The 21,117-nt window shown below is 39.5% G+C and overlaps 1 protein-coding gene and 1 pseudogene across 1 annotated transcript in view; both read left to right on the forward strand.

The window, feature by feature from the left end:
- Positions 1-20,562, forward strand: part of Zswim5 (zinc finger SWIM-type containing 5) — a 210,024-nt gene extending 189,462 nt beyond the window's left edge. The window contains exons 12-14 of the mRNA XM_004872917.3: positions 16,087-16,250; positions 16,953-17,034; positions 17,746-20,562. Of these exons, the coding sequence (XP_004872974.1) occupies positions 16,087-16,250; positions 16,953-17,034; positions 17,746-18,608 (1,109 nt within the window). The 3' untranslated portion in view covers positions 18,609-20,562. The remainder of the gene's footprint in view (positions 1-16,086; positions 16,251-16,952; positions 17,035-17,745) is intronic.
- LOC106008519 (L-lactate dehydrogenase B chain-like) lies at positions 12,179-16,076 on the forward strand (annotated as a pseudogene).
- Positions 20,563-21,117: the final 555 nt, after the last annotated feature.

A 21,117-nucleotide genomic window follows, 5' to 3' on the forward strand; every position in this document is an offset into this window, starting at 1 on the left:
GTAGATTTTGCTCATTTTCTCACCTACTTTGAATAATCATACTTCTGGTGCAGAAATAATAATGTATTTAATTATAGTATGCTGCCCCAGGCCACTTAAAATTATATATAATATATATGTATACTATATGAACAGATATAGATTGCCTTTCTGTAATTTGAAAAACACATTCAAAACCCAAGAGTTTTGAATAAGGAATTATGGACCTATACATCCAACATGTAAATCTATGTGTATACTATGCTGTCTATCATTTGTGAGTTTTTTTAAGGAAATAAAATGATGAATTTCCTTATTAGGTATAGAATCTCCTGGAAATACAAAAAACTGATGACATTGATTGTATATAAGGTTAGAAGTAGGTGAATAGGGGCCAGAGATATCTTTTCAATATTTAAACTTTTTAAAATTGTAATGTCAATAAAAATTTCCCAAACTGAAGTACAGAGAAAAAGTGAAGAAAAAAAACAACAGATTATCTGAAAATTCTGGGGCAATTATAAAAGGTATAACATGCATAGTCAGAATACAAGAAGGAAAAGAAGGAAAGGAGCAGAAATATCTGGAGTAAGGAATACTGGCTGAGAATTTTCCAAAATTCATGACAGATACCAGAACACTGATCCTGTAAGCTCAAAGAAACCAAGCAGGATGAATACCAAAAAGTATTCCCTTAGGCATATCATATTCAAAATGTATAAAACTGAAGAGAAAACCTTCAAAGAAGCCAGAGAACAAAACCCCCATCTTACCTATAGAGAAACAAAGACAAGAATTTCATAGACCTCACAAACTATGGAAGCAAGAAATGAGAGAAATATTTAGTCTTAAAGCAGAAAATTGACCAAGCTAGAATTTTCTATCAAAATAGATTATCCTGGGCCAGGAATTTAGCTCAGTGGCTCTGCCTCATGCCTCATAAGCTCAAGGTCCTGAGTTCAATCCCCGGTACCAAAAAAAAAAAGGGTAAAATAGATTATCCTTTTTAAAAATAAAGAACTAAGAAACAGGGAAATGGGGAAAAAATAACCAAGATGGATTATGAAAGGTGCAAATTTCTAATGATGAATGTCATTACACTGTATACCTAAAATGTACCAATAAAATTAAATTTAAAAATTAAATTTTTTTAAAAAAGAAATTGAATCCAACAGCACATTAAAAAAAAGATCATAAAAAGCCGGGGATTTAGCTCAGTGGTGCTGCCACCTGCTTTGCAACTTGAGTTCGATCCCTGGTACCAAAAAAAAAAAAGATCATAAACCAAGCTGGGCTTGGTGATGCATCGCTGTAATCCCAGCAGTCTGGGAGGTTGAGGCAGGATCACAAGTTCAAGCCCAGTTTAGGCAACCAAGTGACTAAGCAAGACAAGGGTTGGAGGGAGTTCTCGAGGATGTAGCTCGGTTTGAAACCCCAGGGTTCAGTCCCCAGTACAAAAGAAAAAGCTCAAGCCCATACACCAGAAGCAAGTGAGATTCATCCCTGGGATACAAAGATATTAACACAAAAATCACCAAAGTGGGAGATTAAGCCAGGAGGATCACAGATTCAAGCCCAGCCTGGGCAACTTAACAAAACTTTGTCTCAAAATAAAGAGTTTGGGAGCTGGGCATGATGGTACATGCCTATAATCCCAGCACTTGGGAGGCTGAGGCAGGAGGATCGCCACAAGTTTGAGGCCAGCCTGGACTACATAGTTAAGTTCAAGGCCAGCCTGAAGTGAGACCCTGTCTCAAAAAAAAGGTAGGGTACTGGGGATATAGCTCAATGAAATCGTACTAGTTTCATCCCCAGTACACCCACACACACACACTTCATTTAATATGATATACCACATTAGTAGAATAAAGGATAAAAATCTGTGATTATCTCTATAGATAAAGGAAAGACATTTAACAAAATTGAACATTTGTTTATGATAAAGACTAAGAAACTAGGACTAGAAGGGAATTGCCTCAACATAATAAAGGCCACATGTGAATAACCCTCAGCTGACATCATATTCAACAATGAAAAACAGTCTTCTAAAATTGGAAACAAGGCAAGGATGTGTACTCTTACCCTTTCTATTCAATGTAGTAATGAAGTCCTAGACAAAGCTGTTAAGCCAGAAAAGAAAAATCATCCAAGTCAGAAAAGAAGAAGAAAAATTGTCCCTGTTTGCTGACAACATGATCTTACCTATAGAAAACCTTAAAAGATTTCATTTTTAAAAGATCCAAATGGGAAGGGGAAGTGCGAGGAGTAGGGGAAAAGAAAGAAGGGAAAGGAATAAATATGAGAAAAGGAAAAAATGGAAACAAAGTCTTTGTAAATAGGGAGGGGTGGAGGAGTTGAAGGGAGGACAGGGGAATGGGGAAAAAAATAAGAACCAAGATATGTAAAGGTACAAATTCCCAATAATGAATGTCAGCATATTGTATACCTAAAATGTACCAATAAAATTAATGAAAAAAAAGAGTATAGGGCCGAGGATTTAGCTCAGTGATTCTGCCACCTGCCTTGCAAGTGAAAGGTCCTGAGTTTGATCCCCAGTACCAAAAAAAAAATTTAATTAAAAAAAAATTTTAAAAGAGTGTAAGCTGAAAGTATGTATAAATACCTTTTTAAAAGAGTTTTTCTGGTGCCTGTCTCGCAAGTGCAAGGTCCCGAGTTCGATCCCTGGTACCAAAAAATAAAAGAGTTAAATGCATTCATAAATGTATGCATAGCTGGTTACTAAGGGCAACTAGAATGTTTTGATAGGAATCTGGAAACAGAAGAGATAAAAAAAATGAAATGCTTGGAACTAATCAACATATTCAGGAAAGTTACAGCATATAAAATAAATATACAAAAATCAGTTGTGTTTCCATATACTAACAGTGAACTCTCTGAAGATGAAATTAGGAAAACAATCCCATTTATACTATAACAAAACATAAAGGATCTAGGAATAAAATACTTGTACAGATGAGTGCTCAGCCACGTCTCCTCCCTGGTGTGCTTAAGGGTACTGTGTTTGAAGAGAGATGGCTCTTTCAGGATGAAATGGTCAGAGCAAAAGATGTGAGCAAATGGTAGAGGAAGAGTAAGGGTGTGGGCAAGCCAGCAGGGCCCTGAGGCTGCAGAGCCTTATATATACAGTTGTCACTTGAAATCTGTGGGAAAATGATTCCAGGATCTGCCACAAATACCAAACTTCAAGCATGCTGACATCTCATATAAAATGTAGTGAGCCTGACACAGTGGCACATCCCTGTAGCCCCAGCTACTTGGGAGGCAGAGGCAGAGGCAGGAGGATTTAACCCAAAAGTTCAGGCCTATCCAGGCAATATAGTAAGATACTGTTTCTTAATTACAAAAAAAAGAAAGTGTTTGCATATAACTTATACACATCCATCTGTAGACTATTTATAATACTTAGTGTGATAGAAATGCTATGTAAATAGTTGTTATATTGCCTAGGGAATACTGTATTAACAAAGAAAAATATCTGTACATGTTCAGTGTAAATGCAGCCTTTAAAAAAATATTTTCAGGGCCAGGGATTTAGCTCAGTGGTTTCGCCGCCTGCTGCACAAGCGCAATGGACCCGAGTTCCATCCCCAGTACCAAAAAAAAAAAAAAAAAAAAAAATATTTTCAACTGGATGTAGTAATGCATGCCTATAATCTCGGCACCTGGAAGCCTGATGCAGGAGGATCTCAAATTCAAGACCAGCCTAGGAAACTTAGTGACTTGCAAGACACTGTATCATAAAGAAAAAGAGAGACCACACACTCTGAGGATGTAGCTCAGTGTGAAGGCCCTGGGTTCATCACCCAGCATGACACACACAAATACAAATACAGTCCCCATTACCCCATCACACACACGCAACACACACACACACATACACCAATCCCCAGTACCACAAACAAAAGAAAATTCAATGTGTTGTTGGTTGAATCTGTAAGTGTGGAATCTCTTACTATGGGGGGCTGACTACGTACTGAAAACTACAAAATATTGATGAAAGAAACTAGAATTAAAGACAAGTAGAAAAACATCATATGTGTAGATTGGAAGATTTTTTTTTTTTTTTTGGTACCGGGGATCAAACTCGGGACCTTGTGCTTGCCAGGCAGGTGGCAGAGCCACTGAGCTAAATCCCCAGCCCCCTATTTAATATTGTTGAAGTATCCATACAAGGTAATTACAAATTCAATGCAATCCTATCAAAATCCTGATGGTGGGCCTGGGATTTAGCTCAGTGGTTCTGCTGCCTGCCTCACAAGTGTAAGGACCCGAGTTCAATCCCTGGTACCAAAAAAAAAAATTATGATGGTAATTTTTACTGAACTAGAAAAAACAATTTTTTATAATTCTTATGAAACCTCAAAAATAGCCAAATCAGTCTTGAGACAAGAAGAAGTAGAGGCATCTCATTTCATGACTCAAAATATACTACAAAGCTATAGTAATACAAAATAGTTTTTAAAATAGGCAATAGCTGGGTGTGATGGTGCATCTCTGTAATCTCCTGACTTGAAAGGGTGAGGCAGAACAATCACAAGTTCAAGACCAGCCTAGGGTATATAGCAAGTCTATGGCCAGTATGGACTACAAACCAACACTCTCTCAAAAAACCAAAACAAGGCCATACCACTGCCCCAGAGTGTGGAGGAGATGAGGCTTGTGGGTCCCAGTGCACCCCTCCCCCACCCCCAGCTGTGTCGAGCCATTACCTGGATCCACACCTCAGAGTTGCAGGGGTCATAAAGAACATTGTTCTCAGTTTGAGAAGATAGAGTAGAAGTAAACAAGAGAACGAGGGCCTCTCTGAGGCCCCTTGATAAAAATTAAAGCTCACCTGAAAAGTGAAGAAAATCTCTGCAATAAAAGCACACCAGACCACCTTAGTTGGGGGAGCAGCAGTGTGGACCAGAGCAGTGCAGCTGCAAGCAGATCCCAGCCAGGGCTCCACCCTGGCCCCAGAGGCTGGGACACACCAGCCCGAGCCAAGGGCCTGCCTAGAAAAGAGCTGCACAGGCACACAAGCAACAGCCAGAGGTTCACCCCAATACCATGAGTAAGTGCACGAGACCCTAGCCATAAGCTTGCTCACATAACAGGAACTGGTGTGCACAGCCCCCCCAGCCCAAGGCCCCTCCCAGACAACAGCTATATAGGGGTCCTAGCCAGTGGCACACCTAGATACCATCCCAAGTGTGCATGAGCCCCAGCCAGCAGCCCACCCAAACAACAGGTTAGGTCAGGGATCCAGAAGGCCACCTTTCTGAACCCAGGAATTAGTGTACTTCTGAGCAGCAGAAAAAAGGCAGCTCTGTGGCTTGCTGAGAACTGAAGACCACTGAGTGGGCAAAAAGTTGCATCAACAAAGGCACAGCAGGCTGCATCTGTTGAAATGAGAAGACATGTAAACAAGTCTCAAAACCAGACTTCCAGATCACCTAAGGCAGCCCCACAGGGAAACAAGATGGAACAATCTGATGCTCAACCACCTGGACTCCCTGAACTGGCAACAAAAGAGGATCTGGAAAAAATGAAATCAGAAATAATTTCTCAGATAACAGCAGAGATTGTGCCCATAGTGCAAGACATGACTAATAAATCTAGAGCGGACACAGATAAAAATAGAGGAGCTGAGGAACATGACGGAATCCCAACATAGGAAGCAAATGGAATCCATAAAACAGATGGAAACAGATTTCCAGGAGATTAAAAACTCCATTGAAAGTTTACGCAGCAGAATGAGCCAATGTGAGGACAGAATTTCAGATACAGAAGATAAGATTGCAATTAGTGACCAGGAAAAGAAAAATTTCTTTAAAATAGTAAGGGGCCATGAGAAATCAATCCAGCAGCTGCTAGACGATGCAAAGAAGAATAACATAAGACTGACTGGAGTCAATGAAGAAACAGGAGAGAGAACAGATGACATAAAAAAACTGTTCACAGAACTGCTGGCAGAAAACTTCCTAAGCAGGGGAAAAGAGCTTGACATACAGATAAGGGAGGGATATAGGACTCCAACTAGTCTTAATCAAAAAAAATCTACACCTAGGCATATGATAGTTAAGATTCCAGAAACCCAACAGAAGAACAAAATTCTACAAGCAGTTAGAGAAAAGAAACAAATCACATACAAAGGAAAGCCCATCAGAATCACAGCAGACTTCTCAACACAAACCCTCAAGGCAAGAAGAGCTTGGAGTGATGTATTCCAAGCCCTAAAGGAAAACAGCCTCCAACCCAGATTGATGTACCCTGCAAAACTATCTTTCAAAATTGATGGAGAAATAAGATACTTACATGACAAAGAGCACCTTAGGAACTTCATGAATACCAAACCAGCACTCCAAAAAATTTTAGACAATATTCTAGGAAAAGACAATGAGGATCACAACCCCAGGAAGCCCAGCAGAATGAATCCATCAGGCGCAACAAGAAATTAAACACAAAGGGGGGGAATCCAACAAAAACACAAAGTCACGACAATGATAAGTCAATATGTATGACATAATTATCAATGTTAGTGGTCTCAATTCACCAGTCAAAAGAAATAGGTTGGCAGAATGGGTCAAGAAGCAAGATCCAACAATATGCTGCATACAAGAAACTTTTTAATTTAAAAAGAAACTCATAGACTGAAAGTTAAAGGGTGGAAAACAATGCTCCATGCGACAGGAACCCAAAAAAAGCAGGAATAGCTATTCTCTTTGCAGATCAAGTGGATTTCAAACCAAAATCTGAAACACTTCTGGTCCCAAGAATTTCAGATAAGGGACAGTCAACCTGTATGTACAAATCTATTGAGAACATGTGTTTTCATTTCTTTTTAAGTAAAAAGAACAGAACTGTTGGTTAACAGAAATACAAGAAATTTCTGTATTGTTTTCCAAAATGGTTTTATCATTTTACATTCACATTAGCAGTATTAGAAAGTTCTAACTGGTTCACACCTAAGCTGACATCTGTTCTTTTAAAACTTTTAACTTCATCTCCCTAATGAGTGTATAATTCAATCTTGTTATTGTACTGATTAGTATTTTTCTGATTCTAGTGTTGCACACATTTCCTTGTGCTGTACTGGCTATTTATCATCTTTTGTCTACTTTTTAATTGGGTTGTCTATTAATGAGCTGTAAGAGTTCTTTATATATTCTGGTCATAGGTTATATGTATTATAAATATGGTTTGTTTAAGGACTACTTTTCATTTTCTTAATGATGTCTTTTAAAGTTCTAAATTTTGATGGAATCTCATCAATTTTTTTCTTTTATACATCATGTTTTTTGTATCCTAGGAAATTCTTGCCTACCCTAAATTCATGAACATTTTCCCTTATAATTTCTTCTTAAATTTTGTAGTTTTAGCCTTTCATATTTAGGTTCATAGATCCTTTCAAGTTATTTTTATGTATGGAAACAAAGGGTTGAGGCTAATTTTTTACATACAGATACCAGGTGTTCTAGTATGTTGAAAACATTATCTTTTCCTCTGGTCTTGAGTTGAGTTTATGTTCTATATAATGTTAATGTTAAATAATCTTTCAAAAATCAGTGAACAGGCCAGGGATTTAGCTCAGTGGTTCCGCTGCCTGCTTCGCAAGCACAAGGACCCCAGTTTGATCCCTGGTACAAAAAAAAAAAAAAAATCAGTGAACCATATATGTGTGGTTCTATTTCTAGATTCTCTGTTTTATTCCAATGATCTATATGTCTTTCCTTATGCCAACATTCCCTTGATTATTGTAGCTTTATAAGTCTTAAAATTAGGTAATAAATGTCTTCCAACACTGTTTTTTCTTTTTACTTTTCCAGGTCCTTTGTACTCCTACATAACTTTTAAATTTCAATATCCAATTCTTCATTTACAGCAAGTATACATAGATCTGAATTTTTATATATACCTTGGGTTTTCTAACCCTGCTAAATTCAAGTACAAATTTTAGGGGCTCCTAGAGATTTCTTAGTATTTTCTCTGTAGATGATCATTTCATCTACAAATAAAGATTTTACTTCTACCTTGCCAATCCTGTGCTATTTGTTTCTTTTTATTGCCAGACTATTTTAGTTTGGGCCTATGTTTCAAAGTTTAATGGACAGATGAAGAGTAGGCATATCTGCCCTTGTTCCCCACCTTAGGGAGAAAGCATTGCATCTTTTCCATTCATATAAGGCGTCTTTGCTGGAAGTATGGGGTACATGTCTTTTATCTGTTGAGAAGGTTCTGTTCTACTTCTAGTCTCCTGATAGCTTTTACCATGAACAGCTGTAGAATTGAGTCCAATAGTTTTTCTACAACTAATGATAGGATCATATGGCTTTTTCCTTTCCTTTGTTAAAATGATGACTTATGGGGGTGGATCTTCCAATGCTGAACCAACACTGCCATCCCTATAATAAAACCACTTACTACATACTGCCAGATCTGACTTCTAATAGTTTGTTTTGTTAAACAAATTTTTATTTATGTTCATACTTTTCTATTATCTTTATCCAGTTTTAGTATTAGCACAATGTTGATTTCCTAAAATGAGGGGAGACATGTTCCTTCTTTTTTCTGCTTTAAATGTTTGATATAATTTATCAGTTAAAATGTATATGAGCCTGTTGTTGTCATATAGGTAGGTTTTCAAGCTAGGAATATACTTTCTTTAATAGGTGCTATTCAAATTTTTTATTTCCTCCAGAGTCAGTTTCATGAATTTGTCTTCCAAGGTACTTCATAGAAGTTGTCAAATTTATTTCAAAAAAGATTTTTGGAATATGCTTTCTATATCCTTTTAAATTCTGTAAAATCTGTGGTAATGTCCTCTAAATCTTGATATTGTAATTTTTTAAATGTATAATTGATATTGTGTAATAGGAAGAAAAGGTCTAAAGGAGTAGGGGAATGGAAGAGGTAGGGGAAAGGAAAGAAGGGAAAAGAAAAAATATGAGAAAAGGAAAAAAATGGAAAGTCTTTGTAAATAGGGAAGGGTGGAGGGGGTATAGGGAAGGCAGGGGAATGGGGAAAAAATAAGAACCAAGATACATGGTGTAAAGGTACAAGATCCCAGTGATGAATGTAACTACATTTGTACATTTTATACCTAAATGTACCAATAAACTTAATGGGAAAAAAACCAAAACAATAAAAAAAAATTTTAATGGGCAAATGTCTTGAATCTGTGAGATTCAAATAAAATATACTGTTAATAAGCTCATGAAAAAATTCTTAATGTCATTAGGGAAATGCAAGTCAAAACCATAAGGAGATGCCACTAGGATAGTTATTATTAAACAAAACAAAATAAGTATTGACAAGGACATGAAGAAATTGGAACCCTGGGGCCAGGGATTTAGCTCAGTCCTTCTGCTGCCTGCCTCCAAACCTCAAGGATCCGAGTTCAATCCCTAGTACCAAAAAAAAAAAAAAAAATGGAACCCTGGTCCATTGCTGGTGAGAATGCAATGTGGTACAGCTGCCATAAAAAATAGTTTTGTGGGCTAGGGATGTAGCTCAATGGTAGAGTGCTTGCCCAGCATGCACGGGGCCCTAGGTTCAATCCCAGCACCAGAAAAAAAGAAAATAAAATAGTTTTGTGGTTCTTCAAAAAGTTAAATATAAAATTACCATGACTCAGCAGTTCTACTCCTAGGTATATTCCCAGCTTGGGCAACATAGTTGGTGGGGCATACTACGGATAGGGGGAAAAGAGAGAGAGGTTAATATCAATGGTATAAATGTCCATATTAGGAAAATGCAGAGAAAACAAATATAACTTAAGCTTCCATATTAGGAAAACGGAGAAAGAAAACCAGTATAAACCTAAAGCTAGCAGAAGAAAAAAAAATTAGAGTGGAAAACAAGGAAAGTGAAAATAGAAAAACAATAGAAAAAAAATGAAACCAAAAACTGATTCTTTGAAAAGATCAATAAAATTGATAAACCTTTATCCAGGCTAACCAAGAAAAAGGAGATGTAAATTACTAATACCATAGATGGAAGAGGGGCTAACCAGCACAGATCCCATGGACACTGAAAGGATAAAAATATTAAGAACAACTCTGCCCACAAATTTGATAACTTAAATGATATAATGGATCAATTCCTTGCAAAAAACACAATCTACTTAATTCACCAAAGAATAGTCTCGTATTTTTTAAGTTGAATCTAATTAATAACGTTCCAAAGCAGAAAGCATCAGGCCCAGATTTTACTAGTTAACTACCAAATATTGAAGGAAGAAATGGTACCTATGCTCTATTGTCTCTGAACATACAGAAACAGAGGAACACTTCTTTGCTCATTCTGTAAAGCCAGAATAACTCTTAAATACCAAAACCAGATGAAGACATTACAAGAAAGGAAAACTACAGACCACTATACTATGACTCACAAATATAAATACCAAAATCCTTAACAAATACTAGCAACCTGAATCCAACGATGTATAAAAAGAATTAGACTGGGATTTATTCCAGGTATTTAACACTGGCTTAATGCTTGAAAATCAACTAATTTAATCCATCATACCCACAATGAAAAAAATACATGATTATATTAACAGATAAAAGAATAGCATAAACATCCATTCATGATTTTAAAAAAATAAAACAGCAAACTAGACAGTTGAGCAGAACTGCCTCAAATTGATGGACATTTACAAAGAACCTACAGCTACTATCATAAACTGATGGAAAACTAGATTAATTCCCCTGATGATAAGGAATGTCCCTTCTCACCACTCCCATTCATCATCATACTGAGAATTCTAGCAAATGCAATAACATAAGGAAAAAAGAGCATACATATTGGAAAAGAAGAAATAAAACTGCCTTTCTTTGCAATGACATGATTGTGTAGGAAATCCCTAAGAATAAACCTAAAAAATTAAAACTAGTAAAGTGATTATAGCAAAGTTGCACTATACAAAATTATTGTACAAAAGGCAGTTGCTTTCCTGCATAGCAGCAAAATTAGAACTTGAAATTAAAAACACAGTACCATTTATATTAGCACCATTTATATTAAAACTGAAATATGTAGGAATAACTAACAAATTAATGTGTAAAATCTGTGTGAGGGCTGGACATAGTGGCACACACCTAGAATCCCTCAGCAAATGTCCAACTTTTCCTTTGCTCTTCTGTCAGATATCAATTGATTATTTGTGTGAATCTATTTCTGAGCTAATTTGTTCCAAAGATTGTCTGTTCTTTTACCAGTATCACTCATCATGAGTTCAAGGCCAGCATGAACTACATAGTGAGACCCTGTCTTAACTCCCTCCCCCTAGAAAAAAGATCTGTGTGAGCAAAACTTTGATGAGAGAAATAAAAGATGTGAGTAATTAGATAATCCATGTTCATGAAGAGGACGACCAAATACTAAGATGTCAGTTCTTCCCATCTTCACATATAGATTCAACACAATTCCAATCAAAATCTAGAAATTATTTTGTGGAAATCAACAAACTAAAGTTCATATGGAAAAGCAAAAGGCCTAGGACACCCAACATAATATTGAAGAATAAAGCTGGCTTTATTCTTTTATCAGTAGCACAAAGTTGATTATTGCAGCTTTTTTCTGATGCTACCCACCTTAAACATTTGTTATAAAGCTGCAATAATCAACTTTGTGGTACTGGTAAAAGAATAGACAATCTTTGGAACAAATTAGCTCAGAAATAGATTCACACAAATAATCAACTGATATTTGAGAAAAGAACAAAGGAAAAGCTGCATATTTGCATGCAAAAAAAAAACAACAAACAGACACTGACCTTACACCTTTCACAAAAATTAATTAAAAGTGGGCCAGCGTTTTAGCTCAGTGGCACTGCACCTGCCTCACAAACGCAAGGTCCTGAGGTCAATCCCCAGTACAAAAACAAAATTAAAAGTTTATAACAGACTTAACAGTAAAACACAGAATTAGAAAACTTCTAGAAGATAACATGAGAAAATTAAGTAGCCATAGATTTGGCAATGACTGTTTAGACACAACATCAAAAACACATTCCTTGGAAGAAAAAAGTAGATAGTTGAAATTCATTAAAATTATAAAGTTCTGCTTTGTGAAAAAATATTGTTAAGAAAATGAAAAACCTGCAGATCCTACACCCAAGGAGATGCACACAGCTTATGCTGTCTTCGTCACACAACTATTTCAGTGGTCTTGAGCCTCCCCTTACCTGGTTGAAATGGCAACCCTTAAAGGACAGCTCACTGAGCAAGTTGCAGAAGAGGCAGTGGTCCAAGACAATAAGATTACTGTAGTACTGTTGAGCAAGTTGATAGTGCACGTGCTAATGGCTTTTTGGGAAAGTCTCTGGCTAATGAGCTTGCCCTTCTGGATGGTTTAGAATATGAGTTTAAAAAAGAAGTGTATCAGGTCCCGAGTTCAATCCCTGGTACCAAAACAAAACAAAACAAACAAAAAAAGAAACGTATCTATAGCACAGAAGTTTATTTCTTCAGACACTTAAAATTGTGACAGGTAAGGACTGTTTTGTAACCATGAATTCTAAGTTTGGGATAATAACTGCACAACTCCATCAGCAAAAGAGGAAGAATCATCTCAGTCTGGCGCAGAGAAATATTGTCTTCAAATTCATTATCCATCAGGTCATGAAGTACCATCCTGGTTGCATCATAATTGTGGTTTTTAGCCCAGTGTACATTTGTATATATGTTATCTAAAAACTAAGTGTGATACCCAACCACCATGTGATAGAAAATGTATGTAATCTGGATTTTGCTAGATTTATCTTATGGCTGAAAACTTTGGCATTCATCCCAGCAAATACCATGGATGGATTTTTAGAGAACATGGCAAGTTGGGTGGCTGTGTGGAGTAGAGTGAATGTGGCAGGTGTGTTCCCTCCAGGAACTGAATCCATAAATGGCAACAGACAGTGATAAGGAAAATTGGAAAGAAGTGCTTAAGATGGTGGCCAACTGGAAGTGCCTGTGAAGTCATCAGCTAAAAGGATACACCAGCTGGGATACTAGGTTAAATGTGGCTGACCTCATTGAATCCAGGCTGAAATACCTATCCATAATTCATCCACTGCCAACATTGGTGAAGGGGATATATTGTATATATATAAAAAGACTTATCTTCCTAAGTCTTTCATGCATACTCAACCCTCAGGGATTAAACAGTCCTTTCCAAATCCAGCATTATCAACCAGGAGCTTAAGGACGATAAAGTTACTCAAGTAAAAAAAGTAGTTTCTCTTGGGACACCAGGAAGACCTAAAAGCCCTGTGACTACCAAGTTCTAGGCTGTAGAGATTTTAAAAATGCAATGCTGGTTTAATGCTGTTGCAATATGAGCTCTCAAGCAGATAAAATTAAGTGTGGAGAAAATTTAAAAGTAAGTCACAAACGCAAACAAAACACTGGACAATCATACCTAATACAAATACACAAAGAACTTGACAATAAGAAAACAAACCACCCAATTTAAAAATTGGCTAAAGCCAGGCATGGTAATACACATCTATAATCCTTTCACTTTGGGAGGCTGAGACAGGAGGATCACAAGTTTGAGTCCAGACTTGGCAACTTAGCAACTTAGGGAGACCTTGCCTCAAAATAAAAAGTAAGAAATGGTGGAGATGTAGCTCAGTGCAACTCCTAATACCACAATCAATCAATCAGTCATTCAATCAATAAAATTGGCTGAAGATCTGAAAAGATACTTCACCATAGAAGATACACAGGTGGCAAATACATGAAATGAATTGCAGATTAAAAGAACAGCCAAGATACTACCACACACTATTAGTAAGGCTACAATCCAAAAGACAACACTAAATGCTGGCAGTGATGTGGAGCAACAGTATCTTACACATTACTGATGGTAATGCAAAATAGTACAGCCACTTTGGAAGACACTTGGGCAATGTTTTTACAAAAATAACTGTATACTTACCATATATGATCCAGAAATGGATCCTGGATATTTACCCAAATGGTCCTGGACATTTACCCAAAGACTCAAAAACATGTCTGTGCGAAAACCTATGCATGAATCTTTATTCTTAAGTGCCCCAAACTGGGGCACTTATTGTCAAAAGCAACCAAGATGTCCCTCAAAAAATTAACAGAGAGCTGTTGGATGTAGCTCAGTCATAGAACACTTTACTAGCATACATGAGGCCTTGAGTTCAATCCCCAGCACCTAAAAAAATGTGAAACAAAAGATGAGCAGATGAATTATGATATATCCGTATAATTTGAAATATTATTTAGCAATAGCAAGAAGTAAACTATTGAGCCACAAAAAAAGACATACAGGAAATGTAATGTGCAGTGCATATTGAAAGAAGCCGATCTAAAAGGTGCATGCTATATAATTCCAGTTGTATGGCACTGTGGAAAAGGCAAATCATTGGAGACATTTTAGTTGTCAGAGGTTCAGGGGGGATGGGAAAGGTTTGAAAGACATGAAGCAAAAGAGACTTTTTTATGGCAGTGAAACTATTCTGTATGATACTGTAGTGGTGGATCCATAACATGCATTTGTCAAAACCCATAACCATATAACACAAAGAGTAAATCCTAAGTAAAGCTTGCATTATAGCTAATAATGTATCAATACTGGTTCATCAAATATATTATCAAATATAAGATATTAATAATAGGGGATATATGGTGTTCTGTTACCATCTGTAAACAAACCTGCTCCCAAAACATGAAGTCTAGCTGGGCATGGTGGCACACCTGTAATCCCAGCACTCAGAAGGCTGAGGCAGGAGGATTGCTGCGAGTTCGAAGCCAGCCTAAGCAACATAGTAAGACCTTGTCTCAGAAAAAAAAAACCAAGAAGTCTATTAATTTTTTTAAATTATTTTTAAAGATGATAAAAAATAAAGGACATTTCTTCCATAATTCTGACACCCAACAATAACTGTTATAAGACATTGGTATAAATATTCCTGGAGACTTTCTATTTATATTTATACACACATATATATTATACTCTGCTGTTTATTGCATTTGTTTTGTTTTGTTTTGTTTTTTTGGTACCAGGGATCTAACTCAGGTCCTTGCTCTTGCACAGCAGGTGGCGAAACCACTGAGCTAAATCCCCAGCCATCACATTTTATAAAAATAGAACCCTGAATGTTATTGTTTCCATTTTATAAATGGAGTAATTGAATTGTTTAATGTATGAACCAGGTTCAGTCCCCAATATATTTTACTCCAAAGCCTACACTCTAACCACTACATCTTTTTACTTTTTCAACAACAACAACAAAAAACGTAGGACTTTCATTTTGTTCACATATTTACCCTTCATAATACATACCAATCTTTGTGTGGTGGCACATGCTTATAATAAATCCTAGCATGTGAGAGGCAAAAGCAGAAGGATGGTCATGCGTTCGAGAGCAGCCTGGGCTAGACAGTGAGTTCAAGATCAGCCTGGAGTACATAGTGAGACCCTGTCTCAAAAACAAACAAAAATGTATACCAATCTTTTATACACTATACTAACTTCATACAACAACCTTCACTTCATAGGTGGTGTATTCCTTAACTTTGTGTATTAGTTCCTTTTATAGAATGCTTGCCTATTGAATAGGAAGCAGTGCCCCAGGTCCATTTTGCTCCAGGAAGCTGTCGTGAGAAGCAAACAATGGGACTGGCATAGTTTTTGGGGGCAATAACGCAACTTCCTTTCTCTGGTACAAGTAGTTTCCAAAATTCAGGTGTTCGAGAAAATTGTTTCCAAGTTGGGTGTGGTGGTACATGCCTGTAATCTCACAACTTGGGAAGTGATACAGGAGAATCAGTGCAAGTTTCAGTGAGTTCAAGATCAGCCTGAAATATACAGTGAGACCTTGTCTCTCAAAAGAGGCAGAGAGGAAAGGAGAGAGAGAGAGAAAAAAAAAAGAAAGAAGGAAAGAAAGAAAGAAAGAAAGAAAGAAAGAAAGAAAGAAAGAAAGAAAGAAAGAAGAAAGAAAATTATTTCTGATACCCAGAAGCATTCAATGAATTGATAGCCATCAATTCAGCCAGTACTTATTGTGGTCAGCTGACAGTCTAGGGAAATTTTAAGGCAAACTCTGCCCCTGCTCCTTCTCTCCATACCTAGGGGATACTCACAGACTCCGAACTATTCTGGAAGCAATACAGAAGCACATCCATTCTTCCTCCCTCATCTTCAAACTGGCCCAAGATGCATTCAAGATTGCTACTCCCACCGACTGTAGTACAGACAGCACCCTGCTCAATGTGGCCCTCGAGCTGGGGCTACAGGTATGGGGTAGGGGTGGGATGTTCCCACTTTAGGCTTCTAGTGACAGTTGGCAAAAGGTAAGATCCCCAAGGGGACTGAACACAGACCAAGTCTGGTTCTTTTTGCCCCCAGAACATAAGTTCTAGGTTAAGCAAAAGGTAAGGACTCTAAATTGGGCTTCATCTTTAAAAACAAGCAAAATAGCTTTAGGATCCATGGGGGTCCCCATTTCGCTCCATCTTCTTATTCCTCCAAGTCAAGCAAGGTGTAAGAATTTTATTTGGAGTCAGGCATGCTGGCCCTTGCCTGTAATCTCCACACTCAGGAGGTTGAGGCAGGAGGATCACTATGAATTTGAGGCCAGCCTGGCCTACATAATGAGTTCAAGTCCAGCCTGAACTACATAGCCAGATTCTGTCTCAAAAAAAAAAATGTTAAGAAGTTATCAGAGGGGCTGGGGATTTAGCTCAGTGGTTCTGCCACCTGCTTCAAAAGCATAAGGTCCCCAGTTCAATCCCGGTACCAAAAAAAGAAAAAGTTATCAGAGAAGCCTCCTATCTAATGAATGAGATGGATGGGGGAGATTTAAAACCTGATCATACTAACCAGGAGAAAGACTGCTGTTTAAAATACCAATAAAATATTTAAATAAATAAATGACAAGATAAAGTGGGAAGAGGTCATAACAGGCTCTGGCCACTTAGTGTGACTTTCATGCCCAGGTGATGCGGATGACCTTATCGACTCTCAACTGGAGGCGCCGGGAGATGGTGCGATGGTTGGTGACCTGTGCTACAGAAGTGGGTGAGTTTTCCCACCTCCCTCTACCCCAGCAGAGTTTCCAGGCCCAGCTCTTGGTCAGGATAATGAGCCTAGAGAGCAGTCAGATTCCTATTCCTGATGGCCTAGGAAAGGATGGGGCTGCTGGTAGAGAAGATGGCCTCTGTTCATCCAGCCCAATCTCCGTTCTCACTGCTTGGACCATATCCTGTTGTCAGCAGCCCTCTGATCAGAGACACATCTGAGAGAATGAATTTCATCCCCTAGTACACAAGTGCTCCCTTGAGGGTAGTAAGCCCAGTGGTTTGGTCCCAATCCCTGTCAATGGTTATGAGAAACCCCAGACAACTTGGAGGCTCAGGACCTCTTCTGGAGTCCAAAGCCCCGCTCAAAACTCAGGGGCCCTACTTCAGCTAGAACCCCCAGGCAGACCTGCAACCCCTGTCTTGAGGCAGGTAAACCATAAGCTCTGTTGCTTCATCCTTGTGAGGAGCTAAGAGCACTGCAGAGACCTTCAACCCTCTCACCTGGGGAAGGGAGGGGTGGGAAGAGACCCCAAACAGGGTCTGGCCATCTGGGAAGCTCCCCTTGCCTTGGTTTGCCTCAGATCATCTCAAGGCTGCTGAGGAGGGAGAACTCGTCTCTACAGGCCAAGTTCAGACCCCAAACAGTAATCTGGGCAGACCTGGATCGGGACCTGGATGGCCACTGCTGAGCTCAAGCTCTCCCTGACAGGTGTACGGGCCCTGGTGAGCATCTTGCAGAGCTGGTACACACTCTTCACTCCTACTGAGGCTACTAGTATTGTAGCTGCCACCGCTGTATCCCACACCACTATCCTGCGCCTCAGTCTTGACTACCCACAGAGGGAGGAATTGGCCAGCTGTGCTCGCACACTGGCCCTGCAGTGTGCTATGAAGGATCCACAAAGTTGTGCCCTGTCAGCTCTTACACTCTGTGAGAAAGACCACATCGCCTTTGAGGCAGCCTACCAGATTGCCATTGATGCTGCTGCTGGTGGCATGACCCATTCACAGCTGTTCACCATTGCCCGCTACATGGAGCTCCGTGGCTACCCGCTACGTGCCTTCAAGCTGGCCTCACTGGCCATGAGCCATCTGAACCTAGCCTACAACCAGGATACCCACCCAGCCATCAATGATGTGCTCTGGGCTTGTGCCCTCAGCCACTCTCTGGGCAAGAATGAGCTGGCAGCTCTCATCCCTCTGGTGGTGAAGAGTGTACACTGTGCCACAGTGCTTTCAGACATCCTGCGGCGCTGCACAGTGACTGCACCTGGTCTGGCTGGCATCCCAGGCCGCCGCAGCTCTGGAAAGCTCATGTCGACTGACAAAGCTCCACTGCGCCAGCTGCTGGATGCCACCATCAATGCCTACATCAACACTACACACTCACGCTTGACACATATCAGCCCCCGCCACTATGGAGAGTTCATTGAGTTTCTGAGCAAGGCTCGGGAGACCTTCCTGCTGCCCCAAGATGGCCACTTGCAATTTGCCCAGTTCATTGACAATCTCAAACAGATTTACAAAGGCAAGAAGAAATTAATGCTGCTGGTTCGAGAGCGCTTTGGCTGAGAAAGCAAAGAGCTCATTGCCAGGGCAGCCTGGGCTCCCAGCTACCATCAAGTCAAGCCAAGGACACTGAAACATTTGTCCACCCTGAGAGGACTCTGAGCACCTGTGGCTGAGGCCAAAGGACCACAGGCTAAGGATGGGGAAGAGTCCAACTTTAGCTAATATACCTGCCTTGGCAAGCTTCCCACTACAGCCCACTGTTCCTGGAGGAGGTGGGCCCTGCAGATTGATCAGAAACCCCACAACATGCCACCTCACACCCCTAAATCCTGTGTGTCCAGGGCATTGGCCCTCTCTCCCTTGGCAAACACAGAACACTGTTTCATCTCAGGGATTGCTTAACCAGAGAAACAGAAGCATTTATGATACTGTAAATACTATAGCATATGTGTTGCCAATTATTGTAAAGTTGTAACTATTTATAATTCTGGTTCTGATTTGATGGGCACTTAACATAGTTGGGGGGGAGGATAGGCTTGTTTTCTGAGGAGACTCACAACCATTTCTCAGGTTTTCCTTACGGAGTATACTGTTAGCAGTGGACAAGTGAGGGTAGTGGGGGGGGAAATGGCCAGTTATAATAAATCCCCAAGTCTTGTCTATGCAGAAACCCCAGGCTGTACACAGGGCATGTATAGTCCAGTGGTTGGTCAGGGGCAGAGGCCAAGACTGGACTTAGACTTCTGCCTCACAAAGCTATGAGAACACTGAAGCTCCTGCTCCTGCCTCAACATTGCTCTCCAGGAGCCTACTCAACACTGAATAACAAATACAGGGAGAAGATGAAGGTCAGGGAAGCAACAGCTCAGAATAGCCATCTGCTCTGGTCACTGTCATGTTAAAGAGCATATATTTTCATCTCTACTTCCGCATGTGTGTTTACCTGTATAGCTAATAACATGTGTCTGTGTACATATGTACACGTGTGCCTGTGTCGTGTGTGTTGGACTGTGGGTTTCTGTGGGTTTGCTGTTTCCTTCCCACATTTGCATGTTTAGTGTATATGTGTACCCAGGCACACGAGTGTGTGGATATATACATCCTTGTCTGGTCTGTGTATGCCTGCTATCTGTTGACATACATATATATATATATATATATATATATATATATATATATATATATATATATATTTCTACATGTAGGTATATCTGTGCATTCATGTTGGATGTGGCCCTTTTTGCCAGATCTCATTTTGCTATTCCTTAGTCTCTCTCACCAGCTAGGCATTGGTTCCCCATCTCTATGCTCCCTTTATTCACCATTCTTTCTAAACAAGTTTCTAAGCACCATTGTCTCTCTGCCCTAAGATTGGATGCTTCAACTTCACAGTTCTCACCCATACTCACTTTCTTCCCCTGCCTTTCTACCTCAAGCTTCCTCTACCTGCTTTTGTCACAGTCCATTGGATGCTGATTTGGAGGCTGAGGCTGGTATGCCTTTGGCCTTTCCCTTAGTAGTTTCTGGCCCTGGTGGGCAAACCGTCTTAACCCTAGCTGACCTCCACGATGTTATCATGTCCCTGCTACCTTCCTGACCCCTATGCTCAGCCTAGAATTATTAATAGAAGGTAGCAACGGGCACTTGAAGAGCCAATTGGATATCAGTGACTTGGTGTTTACTGTTTTGTGTCTTTGTTCCTGAGTTGGGGGGTGTTTGATAGGAAAGGGGTTGTATAGCTTAGAGTGTGAACTAAGGACCTCTCTGTCTGCTTTATTTTCCTCTTTAGCAAACTGTTTATGTCATTTTTTTACTCCAAACTGACCGGTAAGTTGTATTTGCTATTTGTGGCTACTAGTCTTGCTCTCCAGCCAAGGGCCCCTATAACGTCTCAGCCCAATGGATTGGTTAAAAAGAAAGAAGCCACTCCCATTTCTGTACCACAATGGCCCTTTTTTAGCAAGTGTGTGAATTCACAGTGCTTTTCTATGAATAAATCATGGATCACAGAAAAGATCATTTTTCTAAAAGTAGAAATTGTGTTCTCTCAATAAATGAGGCCTTTCTTTCCCTTCTGTATTGTTCAAACTAAAATTGGGCCTATAAGGGAGATACAGAACAACAGATAAAGAACTTCCTGCCATACCAGACCCCTTCAGAGCTTGCAGTCACCTTAGAGCTTTGTCCTAGGAAATGGATGTCCCTATGATGGGCAGAGTCCCAAGATCCTGAGAAAACTGAAGGGTATGCTCAGAAAATAATGCAGAGCAATCCTTAGTGCCAGAGGGCCTTTTGGCTTCAGAGGTTTCGTAGTGTGGACTAGTCAAAGTCTCCAATCCTAAATAACTTAGCTTTGATTCTTTATGTCCTTCCCATCTTTTGGCATCTAAGCTTTGGTTCCTTAGCTTATCCCTGCTTAACTAGCTTCTCCCCACTAACTCCATCTTCTCCAGGACTCTCTGAAGTGTTTTAGCCACTTCTGTTCCCCTCTTTGATCTGTACTCCCCTTCCTCCCCAAACACATAGCCGTATCAATATGGCTTGTACTGCGGGGACCCCACCCCTTTCT

This window comes from Heterocephalus glaber, unplaced genomic scaffold (genome assembly GCF_053883595.1).
Source record: "Heterocephalus glaber isolate CG9 unplaced genomic scaffold, H.glaber_assembly_v1.0 deba00001451, whole genome shotgun sequence".
Lineage (NCBI taxonomy): Eukaryota > Metazoa > Chordata > Mammalia > Rodentia > Bathyergidae > Heterocephalus > Heterocephalus glaber.